Here is a 19,624-nt window from a genome sequence, read left to right on the forward strand (position 1 = left end):
TGTTTGATTGAAGTAAATTTTACAACTTTTTATTTGATGTCAAAACATGCACATCTTATTTAATCTTATATTATTTTTGTATAAGATACATCTTATACACATCGCAATTAAAATCTCATAATAATAACGTTTTTCAAATTATACGGTATGGTTCAAAGTAAGATATCAAAATGGTTCATATCAAAGTATCAGAAAACAAAATAAGAACAATTGAAAAAATGAAATATTTATTAATAGTTACAAATACTTAGATATTTATATTTATTTATTTTCTACATAATCAACATTTTGTTCCAAGCACTTTTGATAGTGTAAAACAAGTTTCTTCAAACTTACTGCATAAAATTCCTCCGACTGGTATTGTAGAGATTTTTACACAGAAATTTTCAATTCTTTACTTTCCTTGAATCATTGAGACGCAATCCAGTTTTTAAGGTATAAGAATAGATAGAAGTCACTGGGTTCAGACTGTAAGGAGATAACTAAAGGAATGTAAGGGGATGACCAAATTTCTGAATTGTTTCTGTTGTGCATGTGTGGTATAGTGAAGATCAGTATGTGTGGTATACTGATATTGTAACCTGTCGTTGGTTTTGAATAGCATGATGCTGTTTAGAAAATGTTTTACAGTAGACTTGTGATGTGATGCTTGTTCCAGTTTTCATGAAATCAATTAAAAGCACACCCCTTCTCTCCTTTTGATAGTTGCCATGATTTTCCCTTGAGACAGGGCTTGTTTGAATTTTTTTAGTTTAGGTGAACCTGGAATTTTGCACAGATTGTTGTTTCGTTTCGGCATTGACAAATGAAATCCGCATTTGGTCACCAGTGACAATATGGGGAAAAAAAATTAGTCTCCCTTTTGGTTAAATCAATCAAGAAAAGCATGTGCATATGATATTCTGTGATCTTTGTGAGTACTAGTCAACATTTTTAGCACTCAATGCACAAGTTGGATAGCCTAGAGTGTTGGTCATGATTGTCAACAATTTTATCTTTGAGACTTCTGAAATTTTAGAGAAAGATTGCTAATTGTAAAGCGATGATATCTTAACTTTTACATTCACACATTCAATGAGATTGTCAGTCTGGTCACTAGGCCTGCCATTTCTCTGTTCATCATGGACATTTGAATGGCCCACCTTAAACTCACAACACCATTGCCTCATTTTTCTTTCACTCATGCCGGTAGGCCTCATAAGTTTTACACAATTGATGGTGAATTTCAGCAGCATTATGTCCTTTTGCATTTAGAAATCTAATCACCAATTGAACTTAAAAAATGGTGGGATTTGTTATTACCACACCCATTTAACATACTGTGTTGCAAAAACAAACAACACTGAACTGACAGCAGTGCGGCAGTTACTTGCTCAACAGATCACTTAAAGCTACTATACATGGGTGAACCATTCAATGTTGCACTTGCTAATTATAATTTATCAGCCCTTATTTTTGAACTGCAATTCGTAGGTGAAAATTTTGATGTCACAGTTGGTAATAGTTAAGTGCAAAAATTAAGAACTGCAATGGAAATTATTTTAATTTAAAAAGCCAATAAGAAAAATGTGGTGAATAATGTATCAAAGATTATTAATGCTTGGAAACCAGTAACTGACCACCATTTATAATCCCTTTTTATTTTTGCAATTATCATCTGGTGTTCAGCCTGGTGACAAGTTGCTTATGCCAATGCTGTCTCCAACCATCTCTGCCCTAAGTCTTCTTCATCCCATTGCAGTTTCCAATCTTCACCTTATCTATTAACTTCATCCTTCTTCTTTTCTCCTTCTACTAATCTTTCCAATGTAGTTGTCAAAATACTATTTCCTTAAAGTACATGTCCTAATTGGTTTCCTTTTATTTTTTTGTATTCTTTACATAATTGCTCTTTTTTCTTTAATCCTGTTAATTACTTTCTCACTCCTCATTTTATCTATCAATCTTATTTTTTTCATTCTTCTCAATATTCACACCTCAAAATCCTCAATCCAGTACCTCTCCCTCTTTCTCATCATTCATGCTTATTTGTGATTTGCATTTATGAGGTGTTCAACTCTATTTGCCGTGGAACGCTCTTATATGTTCATCACTTATTTTCCTATATAAAGAAGTATTTCAAGATATCTTCTGAGCACTGGGTATCTATTATTGTACCTAGTCCTTCAGGAGACCGGAAAAATTTTACCCGAATGGGAGTACCACATTATTGATCAGCAATTTTGAATTGATAAGGTTAAATATGTGCTACAAAAAACATTTCATTCCTCTAGAAATAACACACTGGCGCTGCAGGTTTTCTCTAATATATGTAATTTTTGTGTTACCACTCCCCTCCCCATTGTCTGGTATTCGCATTTTCACTGGTACATTACAGGACACCTGTATAAAGCCCACTAGGCTGATGTAGTGGTTAACTTGTCTTCACAAATTAGCAGATTTTTAAGTCGAGAGTTCTAAGGTTCAAATCCTGGTCTTTACCAGGATTACTTTTATACGGATTTGAATACTAGTTCGTGGATACTGGAGTTCTTTGGTGGTTGGGTTTCAATTATCCACACTTCTCAGGAATGGTTGAACGGAAATTGTACAAGATTTCATATCATCCTCTGAAATAATACCTTATGGTGGTTCCAGAGACTAAACAGAAAAAGAAAGGACACCTGTATACCCACCGGATTGATCTAGTGGTGAACTCGTCATTGCAATTCAGCTGATTACGAAGTTGTGACAGTTTTAAAGTTCAAACCCTAGTAAAGGCAGTTATTTTTTTATGTATTTGAATACTAAATTGTTGATACCGGTATTCTTTGGTGGTTGGGTTTCAATTAACCACACATCTTCGTAATGGTCGATCTGAGACTGTACAAGACTACACTTCATTTACATTCATGTGTATCATCCTCATTCTTCCTCTGAAGGTAATATCTTAGTGGTTACAGAGGCTAAACAGAAAACAAAATAAAAAAGAGGACACCTTATCTTGTAAGTTTTGGCTCTTCTAATGCTGTCATTGTCATTGATAGAAATGTTTGTGAATTTTGTATTCAAATTATGAAGTACTGGTCACCCAGGTCCAATATGAATGTAATTTTATGCCAATGTCAGAATTTAATCTTTAAAATTGCTCAGTATGATATAAAAAAATAAATGAGGAAGATTGACAAAAAATACACCCATTGCACAGAAGGGAAAGGGCACCCACCTATTGTGAGAGGAGAATAGGGTTCCTTACCATATATGTTCGTACAGGACACACGTAACCAGTACCACCGTCAATGTGTAAAGACACATCTGAGATCAATTTGAGGTGAGTGTTTCTGAAGGAACAGCTGTCTAATCTTTGTAATTTTATGACATTTGAAAGTATCTTAGAATCATGAACTGTTAAGTCAGACCTCTGGATGTTAATATTTGTTTGGTAAGTGGTGTTACATTTTCCCTATGTTTGATTAAAAAAATTACTTAACATTTTAAGTAGTATCCAAAAATTTTATCAAGGCAAAAATCAGACATTATTGCACAGCAGTGAGACCAGAAGTATTGCACTTCCGGTATCACTGGAATATATTCCCTGAACATCATTGAATATATTCAAAGGGTTAAGGATGTGGAGAAGAGAATACTAAGACCAGTTCAGGGACCCAAAAAGAAAATTAAAGGACAGTACAGATTGAGAGCTACAGAAGAAAGAAGCATTAAACAGGAATGGAGAATATAGAAGATGAAAAAGATGAGAAAAAGGAAACTCAACAGCTTAAGACATTTATACCAAAGGAATGGAGGAAGGCTAACTAAAACTGTTTTCAGCTTTTCAACTACTTTTATGACAAAAAATAAATGGAGATTGAGAGAATGACCAAGGATATTGAAGAGATGGACATTGAAGAAAAAACATTTCTGAACAGAGGAAGGTACAAAAGAACAGTCAAAATTTTGAAGCTTTTTGGGAGTACTAACAGAAAAGGAGGAGCGGGCTTAGATTCAGAGGAGAAAAGAGAAGCTGCAGGAAGTAGAATGAAGTATTGAGAGGATGAAAAATCAGAAGAAAAGTGGGAAGAATAAAACCTAAGTAAGGATTTTTTTATGTGGGCCAGTGGCCCACTTCGTTCAAGCTTGATTCATAGATGGCTTGAACGAGGAAAAATAATATGTACGGTTTGTAATTATATATATATACATACATACCATATGTTCTGAGTTTGAATACTGATCAGGCTTGGTGCTTTTTTCATGTGTTACAAAATTTATTTGTTATAAAAAAAAGGAGTAGGTGGGATGTGTCATTGGTTATAAGCCTGTTGTTATCATAAAGAGAATAAATAAATAACAAAAACTTGTGTAATAAAATACCACATTAAATATTTTATTTTTATGATACAGTACTCATATAAAAGTAATATTTAAAACAACTTTTTTCATATTATTTTGCAGACTACCATTCACTCATGCGGATACTCTTTTAGGTAGTCAATTAGTTGTGTAACTGTAATATTATATGAATTTTCTATTATTATATATTTTACTGTATGAGAAAATAGATTTTCTAATAAACCAACTATTCTATATATAACTGCTGAAAGTATATCATTTGTAAAATTATTAAAAATTTCTGACAATGATCCTCCACCAAAAATTTCACCAAAATTTAGCTGAAATAAAATTATAAAAATTAGAATTCAATAATGCAGCTGAAATTTGTTTTCGGGAAGAGAATAAAATTACTTTATATGACTATTTCAGTCATACAAAAGTGACATGTTAGGTAGTATTTTTGGTATCCTCCTGTTATTTTAGAAATATTGTGCCGATTTTCATTAAGTACATATGAAAAAAGGCATAAAAATCATGCAAATGATTGCTAGGTATACGATAGTTTGAAAAAAAAAACAAAATAAACGACAGTAGATATCCTGAGAAATAAAAATTATTGTTAAGGTGGGTGTAAGTATTCAAATAAAATTAAAAAAAATATACAGTATTTAATAAATAAAGAGAAAAATGATTATAGATTTAATACAGTTTGTACAATAAATTTGTCAGCTTGATAAAGACTTGAAAAGATTTGACTATACTATGTTTTTGTAAGCTTATGCTGAAGAAGCACTCCTATTTTTTTGTAAACTGCCCTTTTTTTAGTATTATATTCTTACATTATTTTCAAGTATATTTTTATAATACTGGCTGTCTGATTATCGATAATAGAACACCGTCCTTCCAAGAAAACTCAGAAAATTTGACCTTTAGTATCCCAAAAAATCACATTACTTCGCCAGGTGATGTCAGATCTTAAACTTTTTTTCAACCGAAGAACTGGATGGTTCTACTCTGTGATTTTTCGCTTAGATTTCGGTTCAAAGTGTCAGGTCTAGATCTTACAGAAGTTATTATTTTTTAAAACTTTTCTCCAATTAAATAAACAGTATCGTTTGAGTTACCAATGCATATGAATTCTGGTTGTTATATAATAACCATTAAACATATTTGAAATGTGTCTTGGATGTATTTTGTTTCATTTTAATGATAACTGGGTGAATTATACTGATTAAAATTTACTGAATTTAAAAAAAAAATTTCTACTATTACTTGGCCAAAGTAAGTTCATTAATATGAGATTAAATCAGTTCAGAATAGAAACTTCAATCGGTCAGTCTTCTGCCGTTTTCTGCTCATTTAACAAAGAGAAAACTCTTGTTAGTAAGAATCTGATTAATTATTTATGTATGTGTAATGATTTGAAAAAATACCAGTATTGGTGATTTTATGTCCCAGTATAATTATTCGTATTTTTATTCTTATTCAGCCACTTTTGAACTGTTCAAACACTACAAAATTACATGATTCATAAACCGTTAAATCACAGTGCTTTAGCAGCTAGGAATAAATTTAAGGTGGTGGTGTATTTTCTCTGAAAAAATCTTATCCATGAATGTCATTCTGTCAAATTGCTTTTTTTTAAGAGCATTCCTACTGTTGAGTGATGACAGTTATATATTTATCACCAAGATTTTTTAATTTAAAGATTTAAAAAGATACACAATATCCTTGCAACAAAATTTAACATTAAAGGGATGTCAGCTTATGATTTTGGAACTGTCATACATTTGAAATCAGGTTTTTTTTTATTATATGTATTTGTCTCTTTACTTATTGAATGATTTAGATTTTCTAATCAATGATATTTATGAGAAACAATTGTAAAATATAAATTAATTTTATTTAAAATAATTTTGAAAATATTAAATAAAAGTCGATAAACACTTAATCTGTGAATAAATATGAAGATTTATTTAAAAATATAATTTTAAATAAATTCAGTCTTGATAAATTATTTAAAAACTTGTTAAAAATTGAAACTAAAGGAAAAACAAAAAGATTGTTAAAACATCAAACAAATAAACAATATTAGAGTTGATTTTATACATTTTATACAGTATTAATTGTAAACTAATATTAACTGTACACTAGCTATATACTAACTGTTTCCCTTTTCACCTGTTTTAAGGGTGGATCTAGTATTCCTACTAGATCAGCGTTACTAGTATGCTTCCACACTGTTACTCCTACGCAAAAAATTACTTTAGATCCTTATTAACAACAGTTTTTTCTGTTTTAAATGAGTGGGAATGCTTTTTTCTTATTTTCCTATTATCTTTTAGCATTACAAGTTCAGGCAACAAGCCTCCATCATTCTTTTCTACCCATATGCTGGCACCTTTTTTTACTTTCATCATGGTTACATGAACATGTATTTCTGTCTTGGAATGTAACTCTGACTCTGGCCCTGTTCTTCCTTTCCTTCTTATATAAAGAAAGAAAGATCCTTTTTTATTATTATACCAAAATCCTTATTATACAACAACAAAAAAACGAATGGTGAAAAGATATGATGGACAATTTTTTTTTGTATAATATTTAATTAGCTGCTGCTGTTATAATTTTCTGGTCAACCTCTATACCATGCGAGTCTCTAGTCCTGCTTTCTGCTAATGATAGTTTTGATTTTAACTGATCGGCCAAGTTTCTGTTTTGAATAGAGATCTTTAATTTTTCCTGAAGATTTTCATGAAATATGGAGTGTAATACAAAGAACACGCTAAAGAATGTTTTAAATAATATTTTTTGACTTCAGTCGGTTCACATGAGTGATAATTAACGGCTTTTTTTGTTAAATTTTAGGTTGTTCTGAGTTCTATCGGTAAAGAATCAACATTTTCTCATGAAGATCTACATGAACATTTTCACTTTCTTAAATATAAATATTTATTTTTAATAAAATATGAAACATTAAAAAAAAATATTTATTAATTAAAAATCATTCATAGCCTTTAAATTTTCATTATTTAAGAATTTTTTAAAAATTAAATAGTTTACACAACTGATTCCCAAACTGTGCACCTCAGTGTCCCGGTGAGCTGCAACCTCTTCACAGAGGTGCCGCAAAATACTGTAAAAGCGTCATAATTAATTGAACCAAGACATTTATAATTATTAATTTAATGTTAATAAAGTAAAAATTAAAGATACACAAATTTTATTTATTTTTATCTCTTACTTACAAGTAGTCATATTTTTATTTAGAGTAGGGTGCCATGGAAAAATTTTAATTGAAAAGTGGCGCTGTGACTCATCAGTGTATACCACTGGTTTACACTATAACTACTAATCGCAGACCATTGATTTTGGTGATTGGATTTTATGTTAAAGTAATCTAAGTTCACATTCTGGTATTCATTCAAACTTCCCATTTAAAACATTGTTTAGAGATTTATTTATCTTTCATCTAGATCGCAGCAGGAGTAAGATCATCACTAAAATGGATTTAAACTGATAACATTATTTTTCTTTTTTATCAGGGATGGTCAGTGTAAAATTTCAGTATTGTAATTAATAATTTGTAGTTATTCCAATAGAAAATATTCTTGCAGAAGTGTGAATGACCTCTTTAAATTTGTACAAATTTATTCACGGGTACCTATAACTTGCAAGTCAATCAGTTTTGTTTGGTCTTACAAATCATTTAATAAGTTCTAATTCTGGTTTTTAATCGACTTCAAAAAGAGGAGGTTCTCAGTTCAATCTATATATAATTTTCTTTATAAGAGATGTTTATTCAGTGATCCTGTCATAAATTATTTTTTAAATAATATAAATATGAGAGTTCTGAAGAAAGGTTATTTGCTGCACCTAAACAATTATGGAGATTTCTAGGTATTGCCTCAGACGATGAGATGAATGATTTGTAGTGTGCCTGAAAATGCCATGCTTGACCAGGATTCGAACCGGGTACCTCTGGATGAAAGGCCGAGACGCTACCACACATAACACAAAGGCCGGCATTAGCCTTGGTTTGGGAGGGATAATGGTCACTTCTAGTGTGAAAACTTTAGCGGTTTGTAGTTATACACAAAAAATTCAGCATCGGTTAACAAGAAGAAAATTAGGATCACTGTTATCGGACTTCAACTTGCCTTGTATAACATCAAAATTAATCTGTTTCCGTTTGAGCGAATGCACTCAAGCTTTCTCCTTCCTTCTTCGCCCAAGTGTTATATACTTTTTTGAGCATTATCTTAATGAGCACTCTACTTTGTTTCCTGGTACACAGTTGCTGCAAAGCTGATTTATTCTGCTATCTGAATTTCATTTTAAATTAATTTTATTATGGTTCAGGTCTCAAATTTTTATTTATAAATGCTTTTGAAATTCTTGAGAAAAAAGATCCAAAATAATTAAGTAGAATAAAGGTTTATAAGGGTTATGAAAAAAATGTATTTACTTGTAGACAAAATTATGGGTTGAGATAAGGAAGGGATATAGAAGTGCTGAGATAAGCTGTATCTCTTGAAATGCTACTTCCCTTATAGGGTGTAACCATACTGATTAGAAAAATAGTGTTTCTAAAATAATTTGTTAATTATATTTATACTTACTTTTATATTAGAATAATCATTTAAATTGATTGCAGTCAAATTAAGTTTTAGTGGTTTATCACCTCTCTGTGGTGTAAATTGTGTTGTCAATGTAAAATTTAAATTTTCTACTATAAATCTGTAATAAAAATTAGAATACTCATTTATTAAATTATTATAAAAACAATAATACTATATATAACTTTAATAAAAGTACACTGTTAATCTTGCTATATATATATTTGTTATAAATAGGCTTAGAAACTAATTTGTGGCTTTATAATAGGCTTTTTAAACCACAATTAGTACAGGTTTTGAAAATCTGTTCTATTTTCCCAAATCATTTTTTGGGAAAAACTTTTTCCCTCGGTTTGTGTTTTTAATATAAATTTTAAGCATCTTTGACATTTATGTCTTTGTCATTAATATATGTATAAATAACAATCAGTAGCTGCTCCAGACGTTTAACTATTATGACTTATAAGAGCTAGTTTATTAAATATGGCTTCAGCTACTGGAATTTATACTTCATAGCTTTCAAATTCCATATTGCTATTTTCCTAATATAACCTGGTTGTGGAACTGTCAGGCCATAAGGGATATGATTCACCATCTTATAAAAGATCATAGGGTCGTATTTATAAATATGTTAATATGTAATATTTATTTGGATTTATTCTTTGGTGTAATTCAGATTGGATTTTAACTATCACAGTATCTTTTAACTTGAAAGAAAATATTAATGTACAGCGTTTATTATCAGAGTGCGAGAGGTTCGTTTACAAAAATGCAATTAGTTTTGTAATACCTCTTTCATTCCATTAGGTTATAGAAATCTCCTTACCCACACAATTCGGATGACTGAGAAGGTTATTTCTTTAAAGATCTTATACCTGTTCTTGAATTGCTTTTTAATACCCAAAAAGAAAAACTTTTTGTTGTAACATATTTCAGCCAATCAACATAAAATTGTTGCTCAGTGATTTGTTGTTTTTACCCGAGTAAATATGTCATGATCTCCCACTATCATTTATTCAGATTATTGTTTTATCGGAAATTCTATCTATGAATAAACAATGCCAGTCAAGTTTTTTGTAAAGATAGGTTGAGGTTAACAAAACAATTGATGTGGGATATTAGTACTTTTCTGTTTGTGTTCTAAGAAGGATTAGATCTAATAGGTTCAGGCATTATAGGTTTATCGTACAACCAACTGATAGAAATAGGGTCTTTATAAGTTGATCCACAGGCAGCTCACCTATAACACCAAGGATGGAATGAGTGTGCCTATCCTAGCATTGTGAGTTTGGAAAAAAGGGTTACAATTACGCTAACAGGAACTAATAATAAAGAGGGGTCAAGCATAAGGAAAAGTGGTGGGAGATTGGGAGGTGAGAAAGGACAAGCTATCCTCAGTGTTACCATACAATAAGATAAACAACTTTATTAAGAGGATGAAGTATCCATCGTGCCCACAATTTCTTGGGAAATTAGGACATTTTGACTCTGGTGAAAACATTACAAGTGCTGACCAGTTGAAAATATGTTAGGATAAAAATTTCTTTCCCTTTAGTTATTGAAAAGTAGTTCAAGGATGGGTACAGGATTTTAAAAAAGTAACTTTCCCTATCACTGAAATTATGTGAAGAAAATCTAACTCCTCTCAGCCAGTCACATTAAAGGGGAAAGGTTAGTGCAAGTATTGGTAGAAGTTAAGTCTTCTTTAAAACTGGACTTCTGTATTTCTTCTCATCAGATTGTGAGAGTTTGAAGGTTTTCTTCCTGAATAAAGAAATTTACTTTATTAAAACTATATTTCTCACTTTACTATGTCTATTATAAATTATATTTAAAATTTATTTTTACCATTCCTAATCCACATGGAATTTATTTGGCTTCCTATGCTTAGTTACTGGAAATTTTAACTGTACTTTTAAAGATAATTTGCGCTAATAATTTTGTAGCCAGTTCTTAATCGGCCACAGCTTTTAGCCAAAAAATATTTTCTTAAATTACACTCCTATAGTTATGTACCGCACTTATTATAAGCAGCTGCTCCTTGGTTTTCATGTTTTTCAACTTTAGTATTGATTTCTTGCATACCGAAGAACATTTAATTCCTTACGATCTGTGTCACTCATTATCGTAGGTGATTGTAATTCTTGTTTGCAGGAGTAGTTATAATGTTGCATCTCTAAATGTTTATAATGGTAACTTCCTTGATTCTATCACAATTAAGAGAGATTAATGCTTGGGAGGTGTACTTTTTATCAATATCTGGATATGTTTGCAGCTTGCTTTATTTGTATTTGAAAATATCAAACTAAACAAAAAATTACCTTTTCTATTAGAAATTATTTTTAATAAATTACAAACCCATTTAAAAAAAATATTTCTACAATTTATTTAAAATTAAATTAAAATTTTTTTTATTAAATGAGTATCACAATCTGTGAGTTTTCAAATAATATAATAATAATTATAACAACAAAATATTTTTTGCTCTTAATTTAAAACTGCCTTGAATAATTTCACTTCATGCCTTAAAAACTTATTTTATTTTGTTTATTTGTCTTATATATTTGTTCTATTACCACATCATATATTTAATATTTTTATTTACCGTTATAAATTTTAACACTCCTTTTTTTATAGTTAATTTTGTAATGATCTGATCAAGATTTTTGTGACGTTTCCCTTGATCTTTCCAAGCAATTTCTGAGGTCCTTTTTATCCATGCCATAGCACACCTACACATTCCTGATGTAATCTGTATAATGTTTAATTATGCAATAATTTGAATAAAGTATTAACTTTTTTTGTGAGTGCCTGGGAATGATACATAAGTGTTTCATTATATTATCTTCATCTTCATGTGAACAATAAATGATACTATAACAAAATAATTCCTGTGCTGTGAAAAAATATTTTCCTTCTTTGCCTGAAATATTTTTAAGAAGTGGAAAAGTTCTGGATTCAGTGTATGACATCACCCATTGGATTGGTCTAGTGGTGAATGCGTCTTCCTAAATCAGCTGATTTGGAAGTCAAAAGTTCCAGCATTGAAGTCCTAGTAAAGACAATTACTTTTATACAGATTTGAATACTAGATCGTGGATACCAATGTTCTTTGGTGGTTGGGTTTCAATTAACAACACATCTTAGGAATACTCCTCATTCATCCTCTGAACTTACTGGAAGAACGTTGAGAAAAATGAATGTTTAAAGTATTTTTTTTTTTTATAAAAAAGACTGTATAATGATACATTTTTCTAATATTCTAAGAATGCCTATAAAATCATTTAAAGATTTGTTTAATAAATTGAGATCATCAGTAGTTGGCAGGGATACAGATTTTAGATCTTGTATTTTTCCTGATGAAAAATAAGTGATGCAGCCACCTGGTAGTTCATGTTATCTTAGATGCTGGAATCCTGTTGGTTGCGGGATGAAGTTGTGCTTACAGTCGCATTAAATTTTGAATTTAGTGGTTGCCGTCAACTTTGTCATTAACAATTGATCATCTAGTACGTAACGAGCTTAAATCTCTAAGTCTCTAGAGACGTTTTGATTTTATCTTGTAAATGTAGTTAATGCAGGTAATATAACAAAAAAAGGTTACAAATTAATCTGGGCTTGTAAAAGTTTTTAAATTTATATTTATCTAGCTTGTGAGAAGGCATGTTTTAGTTGGTTTCTACAGCACTTTTGGCCCAGATGAGCTAAGTAATATAGTTATTTTATAGAAATAACAACTTACGAATAATTTCCTGAACCGTATAATGGGAATGTATTGTATGCAGATCCATTCAAGTCATAATAACCATTTAGTTCTATATATGGTATTATCAAATTCAATTGTAGTGTTAAACTGAAAAGGCATGCATAAAATCCATCCCATGTAAAATTTGATAAATTAATAAGTTGGCCGTGTAGTTCTCCATCCAACCTAAATAAAAACAAAAAAGTATTTTTTTATGAAATTGATAGTAGCTAATAATATAAAATAAAATAATAAACTAGAAATTTACAGTGTAAGGTAGATGTGAAAAAAAGTTGGTTGAAGCAAATTAAGCATTCATACTGGGAATAATTCCCAAAGTATGTAGATGAGCAGTGTGTTTCTGACATTCATCTGGAAGGTTCTGGGTACAATCCTGGTTAGATTCAGCATTTTTCACACATTACAAAATTCATTTCTTATATAAAATAGAAGAAAATAACTGTAACTGGATGTGAATAAATAAATGAAATAGATTTCAGAAGAAAAATTCTTAAAATAAATATTTCTTTACATAAATATTTTTTGTTAGTGCTTTACAACAATTGAAATGAGAAAAAGTGAGCTCTAGTATAGAAATGTGTATAACAAAGATAAATAATCTATCATTAAGCAAATGTGAAGTATACAGAAATTTATAATCTACATTAAATTTAAACAGATTTTGTTTGGATAGTGAATAATCAAATTCTATAAAATATAACAATAATCAGAATTAGTATAAAATTAACAAAAATATAAAGCTCCATCTCTTAACAACAAACTACAAATAAATATTGTTTTAAACAAATTGATGTAAAATATCTGAGAATTTTTTTTATTTTAAAAAACATCTCTACCTTTCAGTCAATCACAGTCAAAATATCTAAAATAAATTGTGAAATAAGAATTAGCCAGTGCTACTGATTTTAATGCGATAGATACTCGTATGTTAAAGCTAATTGGATAGCCTGCTACTATTTAATTTATGTGTTATTTATTTATTACAAAAGCTCTAATTCTGATACAAAGTCATTAAATTTTCATACTCGCCAATAGATCTTTCCAACAGACATTCCTTAACAATTTTTTAAATAATCGCATCATTCATTACATGCTCGTAGTTCATAACACTGTTTTCTGACTTACAAATATCACATCTAGATGTAGGATATATAATACAGGGTTATCATAAAAGAATGGTGCGGTTTTGAACATGGTTTAAATTAAAACAGAATTACTTACAGTTTATGTTTTTTATTTTTCAAATTTGTCGTCTCAAAAATTTTTTACATAATTAATAAATTTCAATATGTGCGCCCTTAGTCGCTCGACAAATGTCCAAACGATACTCAACTTCTCTCCAAACATTAGTTAACATTTCTTCGTTAATGGTTGTCATTGCTTCATTAATCCTGTTTTTTAAGCGGTTTAGGTCGCGAATTTTTTCGCGACCTAAACCGCTTAAAAGCGTTGTATAAACAACGCTTTTCATGTACCCCCACAAAAAAAAATCGCAAGGTGTGAGGTCTGGACTCTTTGGAGGCCAAAGTATGGGTCCTTGCCGGCCTATCCATCGATCTCCAAATTTTTCGTTCAAGTTTCCGTGACCAATGCATTGAAGTGCGGGCTGCACCATCTTGTTGGAAATGAAGTTGATGAATGTTTTCGAGTTCATCCGGCTGAGTAAGGCAATAATTGGTTAACATGTCAAGATACACAACTCCATTAGTTGTTTTTTCAGCAAAGAAGAAAGGCCCTGTTACACTACTTTTCATCACACCACACCAAACATTAACTTTAGGCGAATCGCGTTGTTTCTCAATAATTGCGTGTGGGTTTTCAGAGCCCCATATTCGTGAATTGTGTCTGTTAACACATCCATTCACATGGAATGTAGCTTCGTCTGTAAAAATTATATCATCTAAAAATGATTCGTTTTCACTTATTCTGTCCAACATTTCAACAGCGAAATTGTAACGTTTTACACCATCATCGGGTTTCAATTCCTGCAGTATCTGGATATTATAAGCGTGTAATTTCAGTTTTTTATGTAAAACTTTGTGAACTGTTGATTTTGGAATACCTAATTCGACGCTTCGACGGGGGATGGAGTTCTCAGGATTATTAATTGCCGATCGTCTAATTAGTTCAACCGTTTCGTCTGATACACTTGGTCTGTCGGTTGGTTTCTGTTTCTTAACCGATCCGGTTTCTTTGAATCGTTTGAACCAACGTGTTATGTTATTTTTGTGTGGTGTATCTCTTCCGAATTCACGTCGAAACGCAAGTTGAACTAAAATTACGGATTTTAATTCAGCCATCAATAAAACAGACTTTGCTTTGTCTTTATCCGAGAACATAGTAACTCGCTAAACTCACCGCAACAACAATACAAGAACTGACGTTGTGGTTACAACTGCTGATAAACAAACTTTTGGGTTGGAGGGTTTCAGGGATACCAATACAACATCTAGAAATTTTCCTACAATCTTCCTATTAATTACTGAAACCGCACCATTATTTTATGATAACCCTGTAGACCAAGACAGTCATGGCCAGTTGTTATCCTGAACATGGCCACACTCTCAATACTAGGGCTGTCAAGTATAATAACGTAATTCTCTAGAAGCAAAGATCATCTTTTTCATTACGCGATGAGGTATTGTCGAGTAGAAACTCTGAATTTGTTGGTAGTAAAGAGCTTTGCTGAATAAGATAAAATAGATGGCTGCTGAAACAAGATTTTTGTGCCCTTTTTTTTTGCCAAGGCACTTTTTTGTGCGGCCTGTTTATTTCCATATGTATCCACATGGGATGGATCCACTGAAAAATTACGTTTCCTGTAACTTGTAACTGTCTACGGACTTGGGGTTTGATTGTACGAAGCGATCTTTTTATTGACTCAAGCTGAACAACGTGAAGGCAATCCTGGTCTGCACATGGCTCTACTTGCAAATTATCACAGAGAGGGTACTATCATATTAGGTTCTATAAGTGTAGTTCTTGGCGATCATTTTTTAAGGAGCAAGGAAATAAGGACCTTTGGGTTGTTGTGTACAGAGTCCTTGAATAGGACGTAGGAAGGAAGTCCTTTTATCAGCCTTTTCAACTCAGGATGGTGTTGTGATGGACAAAGATCGTGTCGTTCACATTTTGTTAAATGATTTGCTTCAAGATGACAATATTGTTGGTGAGACTGTATCAGCAACATGTGCAGCGAGAAATTGCTGAGTTCCATACTGAGGTACAATATCTTGAGATTACTGAGGCGGAGGTTTGTCAGGTGGTCTGCAGTATGGCACGACATAAAGCCCCTGGATATGATTGTATCATGGTGGAACTCCTTATTTGCTCATTGCCTGTGATTCTCGGTTCCCTTATTAGGGTTTTTAATTGGATGCTTTCTGCTGGATATTTTCCAGCATGTTGGAAGCATGGAGAATTGATACTGCTTTTTAAAGATGGCGACAAGAACTCTACTGTTAGCTCTTCTTATTGGCCTTTGATGCTCTTGCCTGTAATTAGAAAGGTTTTTGGGAAAGTTTTTTACCTCATTAGTAGGTTAACTACTGAGCACTTATTGATGGACAGCCAATATGGCTTCCGGCCGGGCAAGAGCATGGAGGACGCCATGTTGGTGAATATTGCTTCTTCCAGTGTATGTAGATATGTGTTAGGTGTTTTTCTAGATATATGTGGGCTTTTAATAACTGCCCACCCCCCTTTGCCTTGTTTTTAAATGCAGAAACGTGGTTGTATGTAGAATGAAATAAAGATTCTCTCAAGTTATTTCATTTATCGAACTATCGCCCTCCGTGATGGCAGCTCGGAAGTAGGGAAGACTCTGTCTAAAGAGTGCCGCAGGATAGTGTATTGAGTCCCCTTCTTTGGATAATTGAGGTCGAATCTATGTTAAGGTCGAGTTTGCCTAATGGTTGCTGCATTATTGCTTCTGCGGATGATAGGCTATTGCTGGTTGAGGGGGATTCGCGGAACAAGATAGAACTCCAAGCTGCCAATGCATGTAAGATTTTCAGGTTGTGGAGTCTTCAGCAAAAGATGATGTTTAGTCCAGAAAAAACTACGGTGATGTCTAATTGAGGGATCTGTCGAGCTCAGAGCCACTCGTGCATGCAGGTGCTTAAGCTCAGGGCTCATCAACACAAGATGACTCTCAGCTTGGAGAAGACCTCGATGATGCTCCTCAAAAGCGATTTGATGTTGAGTTGGCAAGTTTTAGTATCGATGTCAGGCTATCGAATAAAGTACACTCAGGTTTAGAAGTACCTTGGGGTGTATCTTGATGAGAAATTTCAGTTAAAAAGGCACCTTCAGTACATCGCGGAAAAGGCTTGTAGTGCCTTTTTTTGGATCCGACGTGTGGTCAATCTGGATTGGGGTCTCAATTTTAGGACCCTAAGCATCCTGTAAAAGGGCGTATGCGAAGCAATTATGTTGTACGCTGTGCCGGTTTGTGTGGATAGGATGAAATTTCGTAGTTATAGAGATATTATTGAGAGCCCAGCAACTGTTAGGTTGACGATAACGGGCAGTTACTGGACGGTTTCACAGGAGGTCTTCGTGATTGCGAGAGTGAAACCGGTTGATATTCTAGCTCTTGAGAGACAGGAGCTGTATGTTGCTAGGAAGTTGGTTGAGCTGACTTAAGAAAAGATTCGGGAAATCAAGCAACATGGTTATGATGTATGGCAGGTTAGATGGGATGAGACTACTGATGGGCGATATATGCACGATCTCTTCCCATATATTAAAAGCTTATGGGGGCACCTCATGGGTTTCCCCTAACAAGTATGTAACGCAGTTTCTTACCGGTCACGGGGCCTTCAGAGGTATACTGGCTGGATTCGGGTCTGTGCCAATAGTGTGGGGTGCAGGACGATGTTTTCCATGTGTTGTGCGCCAAATACGATCTGTAGCGAACTGCAGTAATTTTTCTACTGGATACCGTTGAAGCAATGCTTGACATCAGTCGAAACTGGAAGGACCGGGCTGAGTGATTGGGCAGAATTTCTGCACTATTTGACTAAGGAATGAATTGTGGCGGGGGGGGGGGGGGTGAATCTATGGTGCTGCTCGGTCTTGTTCCTGTGTACTTTGTTTAGTTATGATTCCTTGTTAGTGTTGTTTTTGTTTTGTTAGTGTTATATCGGTTTTGATTGTTTTGTTATTAGTTTTATTTTTGTGTTTTTGTTTTGGTGTTTTTCCGCGTTTATGTCGCATGTGAACTCGCTTTACCTTTCGGATAGGTAGGTGATTCAGTTCCTTTGACAACTTCGGTTTTCAGTCTTGCTTGAGACTAGAGATGTGTTTCGTTATTTTTAGTAATACTCGTAGCTACACCGATAGGAATGTTGCTTGTAGTATTCGCATCGGTGGCATCCTGGGCCAAGGCGACTGAGAGATGTCATATGCCAAGGTTTAAAAGATCTCCGGTAAAGCCGGTAGAGCTTTTGAGAGCCGGTAAAGATGTTGGAAAGATGTGAGCTAAAAAAGCAGCTTTTGAGTTGCAAAAAAGACAGCCTTACCAAAGCGTGTATTCCTACAAAGAATTCTTGGAGGGGTCAATGACAGCAACCTTCCCATCGAAGTTTGAATGGTAAAAAGAGAAAAGCTCACAGTACACTCAAACATGAGTATTACTTTTCTGATCCGAACATAAGCCATTAGTTTACATCCATAGCCATTCTTTTTTGAGGTACAGTGTTTCCATATGTTCCATGGAAATCTTCTTCAGATATTGAGGTTAAGGTAGTCTTACTTCCTGACCTCCAGCTTCTGTACTTCAAGATTAGCTGAAACATGGTGTGCAATGGTGGAAATAAACGCTATGCTTGTGTTGGTGGGGAAAACCTTTTTCTTAATTATGTGACATACTAGGAGAAACCTTTTTACACATTGAGCTTTTTGCACATTGAGACATTGAGCTACCCCACTTCTTACCAGCTAAGCATTTAAGAATACTTAGCTTATCCTTTACTTTGCTGGCGACCTGTTCAATATGATTCTTCCTGTTGAGGTACATACCCAGATATTTGGGGTTATTTCCTTGATGTCTGATTTCTGGCACAAAGTAAACCAATGAGAAGATATGGTAAATTGTTTTTTCCTACACTCATGGTCAACATTTTCAGCACCTCAGTTGCATAAAGCTTGCATTACCTCATTTTAGCTTTAAGGGTAATTTATTCAACTTTAATTTTATATGTTAAACATTTTTATGTAGATGAACTGAAATGTTTACCACTGGCAGCAGTATAAATGTGCTTTTTTTTGAACATATTTCTGGATGATGGTGTGAAAGTTGAATGTTTTGGGATATATTTTATAATTTGCAAGATTTAATTTTATTGTTATTTATATTTTTATAATAACCAATGTAAGTTGCTCCTGAAGATGGTTCTCAAAAATAACAAGTCCCATTCTTATGAGACTTTTTATGAATGTGACTTGAAGTAGTTACTGAGCCAAATATATTGTAGAAGTTGGCCAAATTTATTACAATAATGACATTCTTTCTCATACAGAGCCGGTTAACCTTTCATGTCTTGAATATTTGCGATGAAAAAAGTTTTGTTTTGATGAAGAAAGTATCAAAGTATGAGACAATCGCTTGGCTCAACTTTAATGACTGCCTATTATTTAATTTTAAATAATTCTGTGGAGTGATTAAAAAATCCAGTTCATTGTCTAAATAGAATTGAATTCTGTAAATAATTTTTTTTAAATTTAAAGGCGATTTATTAATATGTTATCAATATAAATAAAATTCCATGAATTGCCCAATTTGTTGGTCTTACCATATACTGCTGTATCTGCACAGCTATTCTATAAAGTAGAATTACGTCATATACAGTTTATACTATTCAGTATGTATCATATTATATATGGAATGTACCAATACTGTAGTCGATTCCTGGAATATTTTCCT

At 32.6% G+C, this 19,624-nt stretch overlaps 1 protein-coding gene across 2 annotated transcripts in view; it reads right to left on the reverse strand.

Moving 5' to 3' along the window:
- Nucleotides 1-4,337: 4,337 nt before the first annotated feature.
- Nucleotides 4,338-19,624, reverse strand: part of LOC142332960 (uncharacterized) — a 111,710-nt gene continuing 96,423 nt past the window's right edge. For both annotated transcript variants that reach the window (XM_075379679.1, XM_075379680.1), the window contains exons 4-6: nt 12,673-12,861; nt 8,934-9,051; nt 4,338-4,652 (exon numbers count right to left, since the gene is read on the reverse strand). In XM_075379679.1, the coding sequence (XP_075235794.1) occupies nt 4,443-4,652; nt 8,934-9,051; nt 12,673-12,861 (517 nt within the window). In that variant the 3' untranslated portion in view covers nt 4,338-4,442. The remainder of the gene's footprint in view (nt 4,653-8,933; nt 9,052-12,672; nt 12,862-19,624) is intronic.

This window comes from Lycorma delicatula, chromosome 12 (genome assembly GCF_047948215.1).
Source record: "Lycorma delicatula isolate Av1 chromosome 12, ASM4794821v1, whole genome shotgun sequence".
NCBI lineage: Eukaryota > Metazoa > Arthropoda > Insecta > Hemiptera > Fulgoridae > Lycorma > Lycorma delicatula.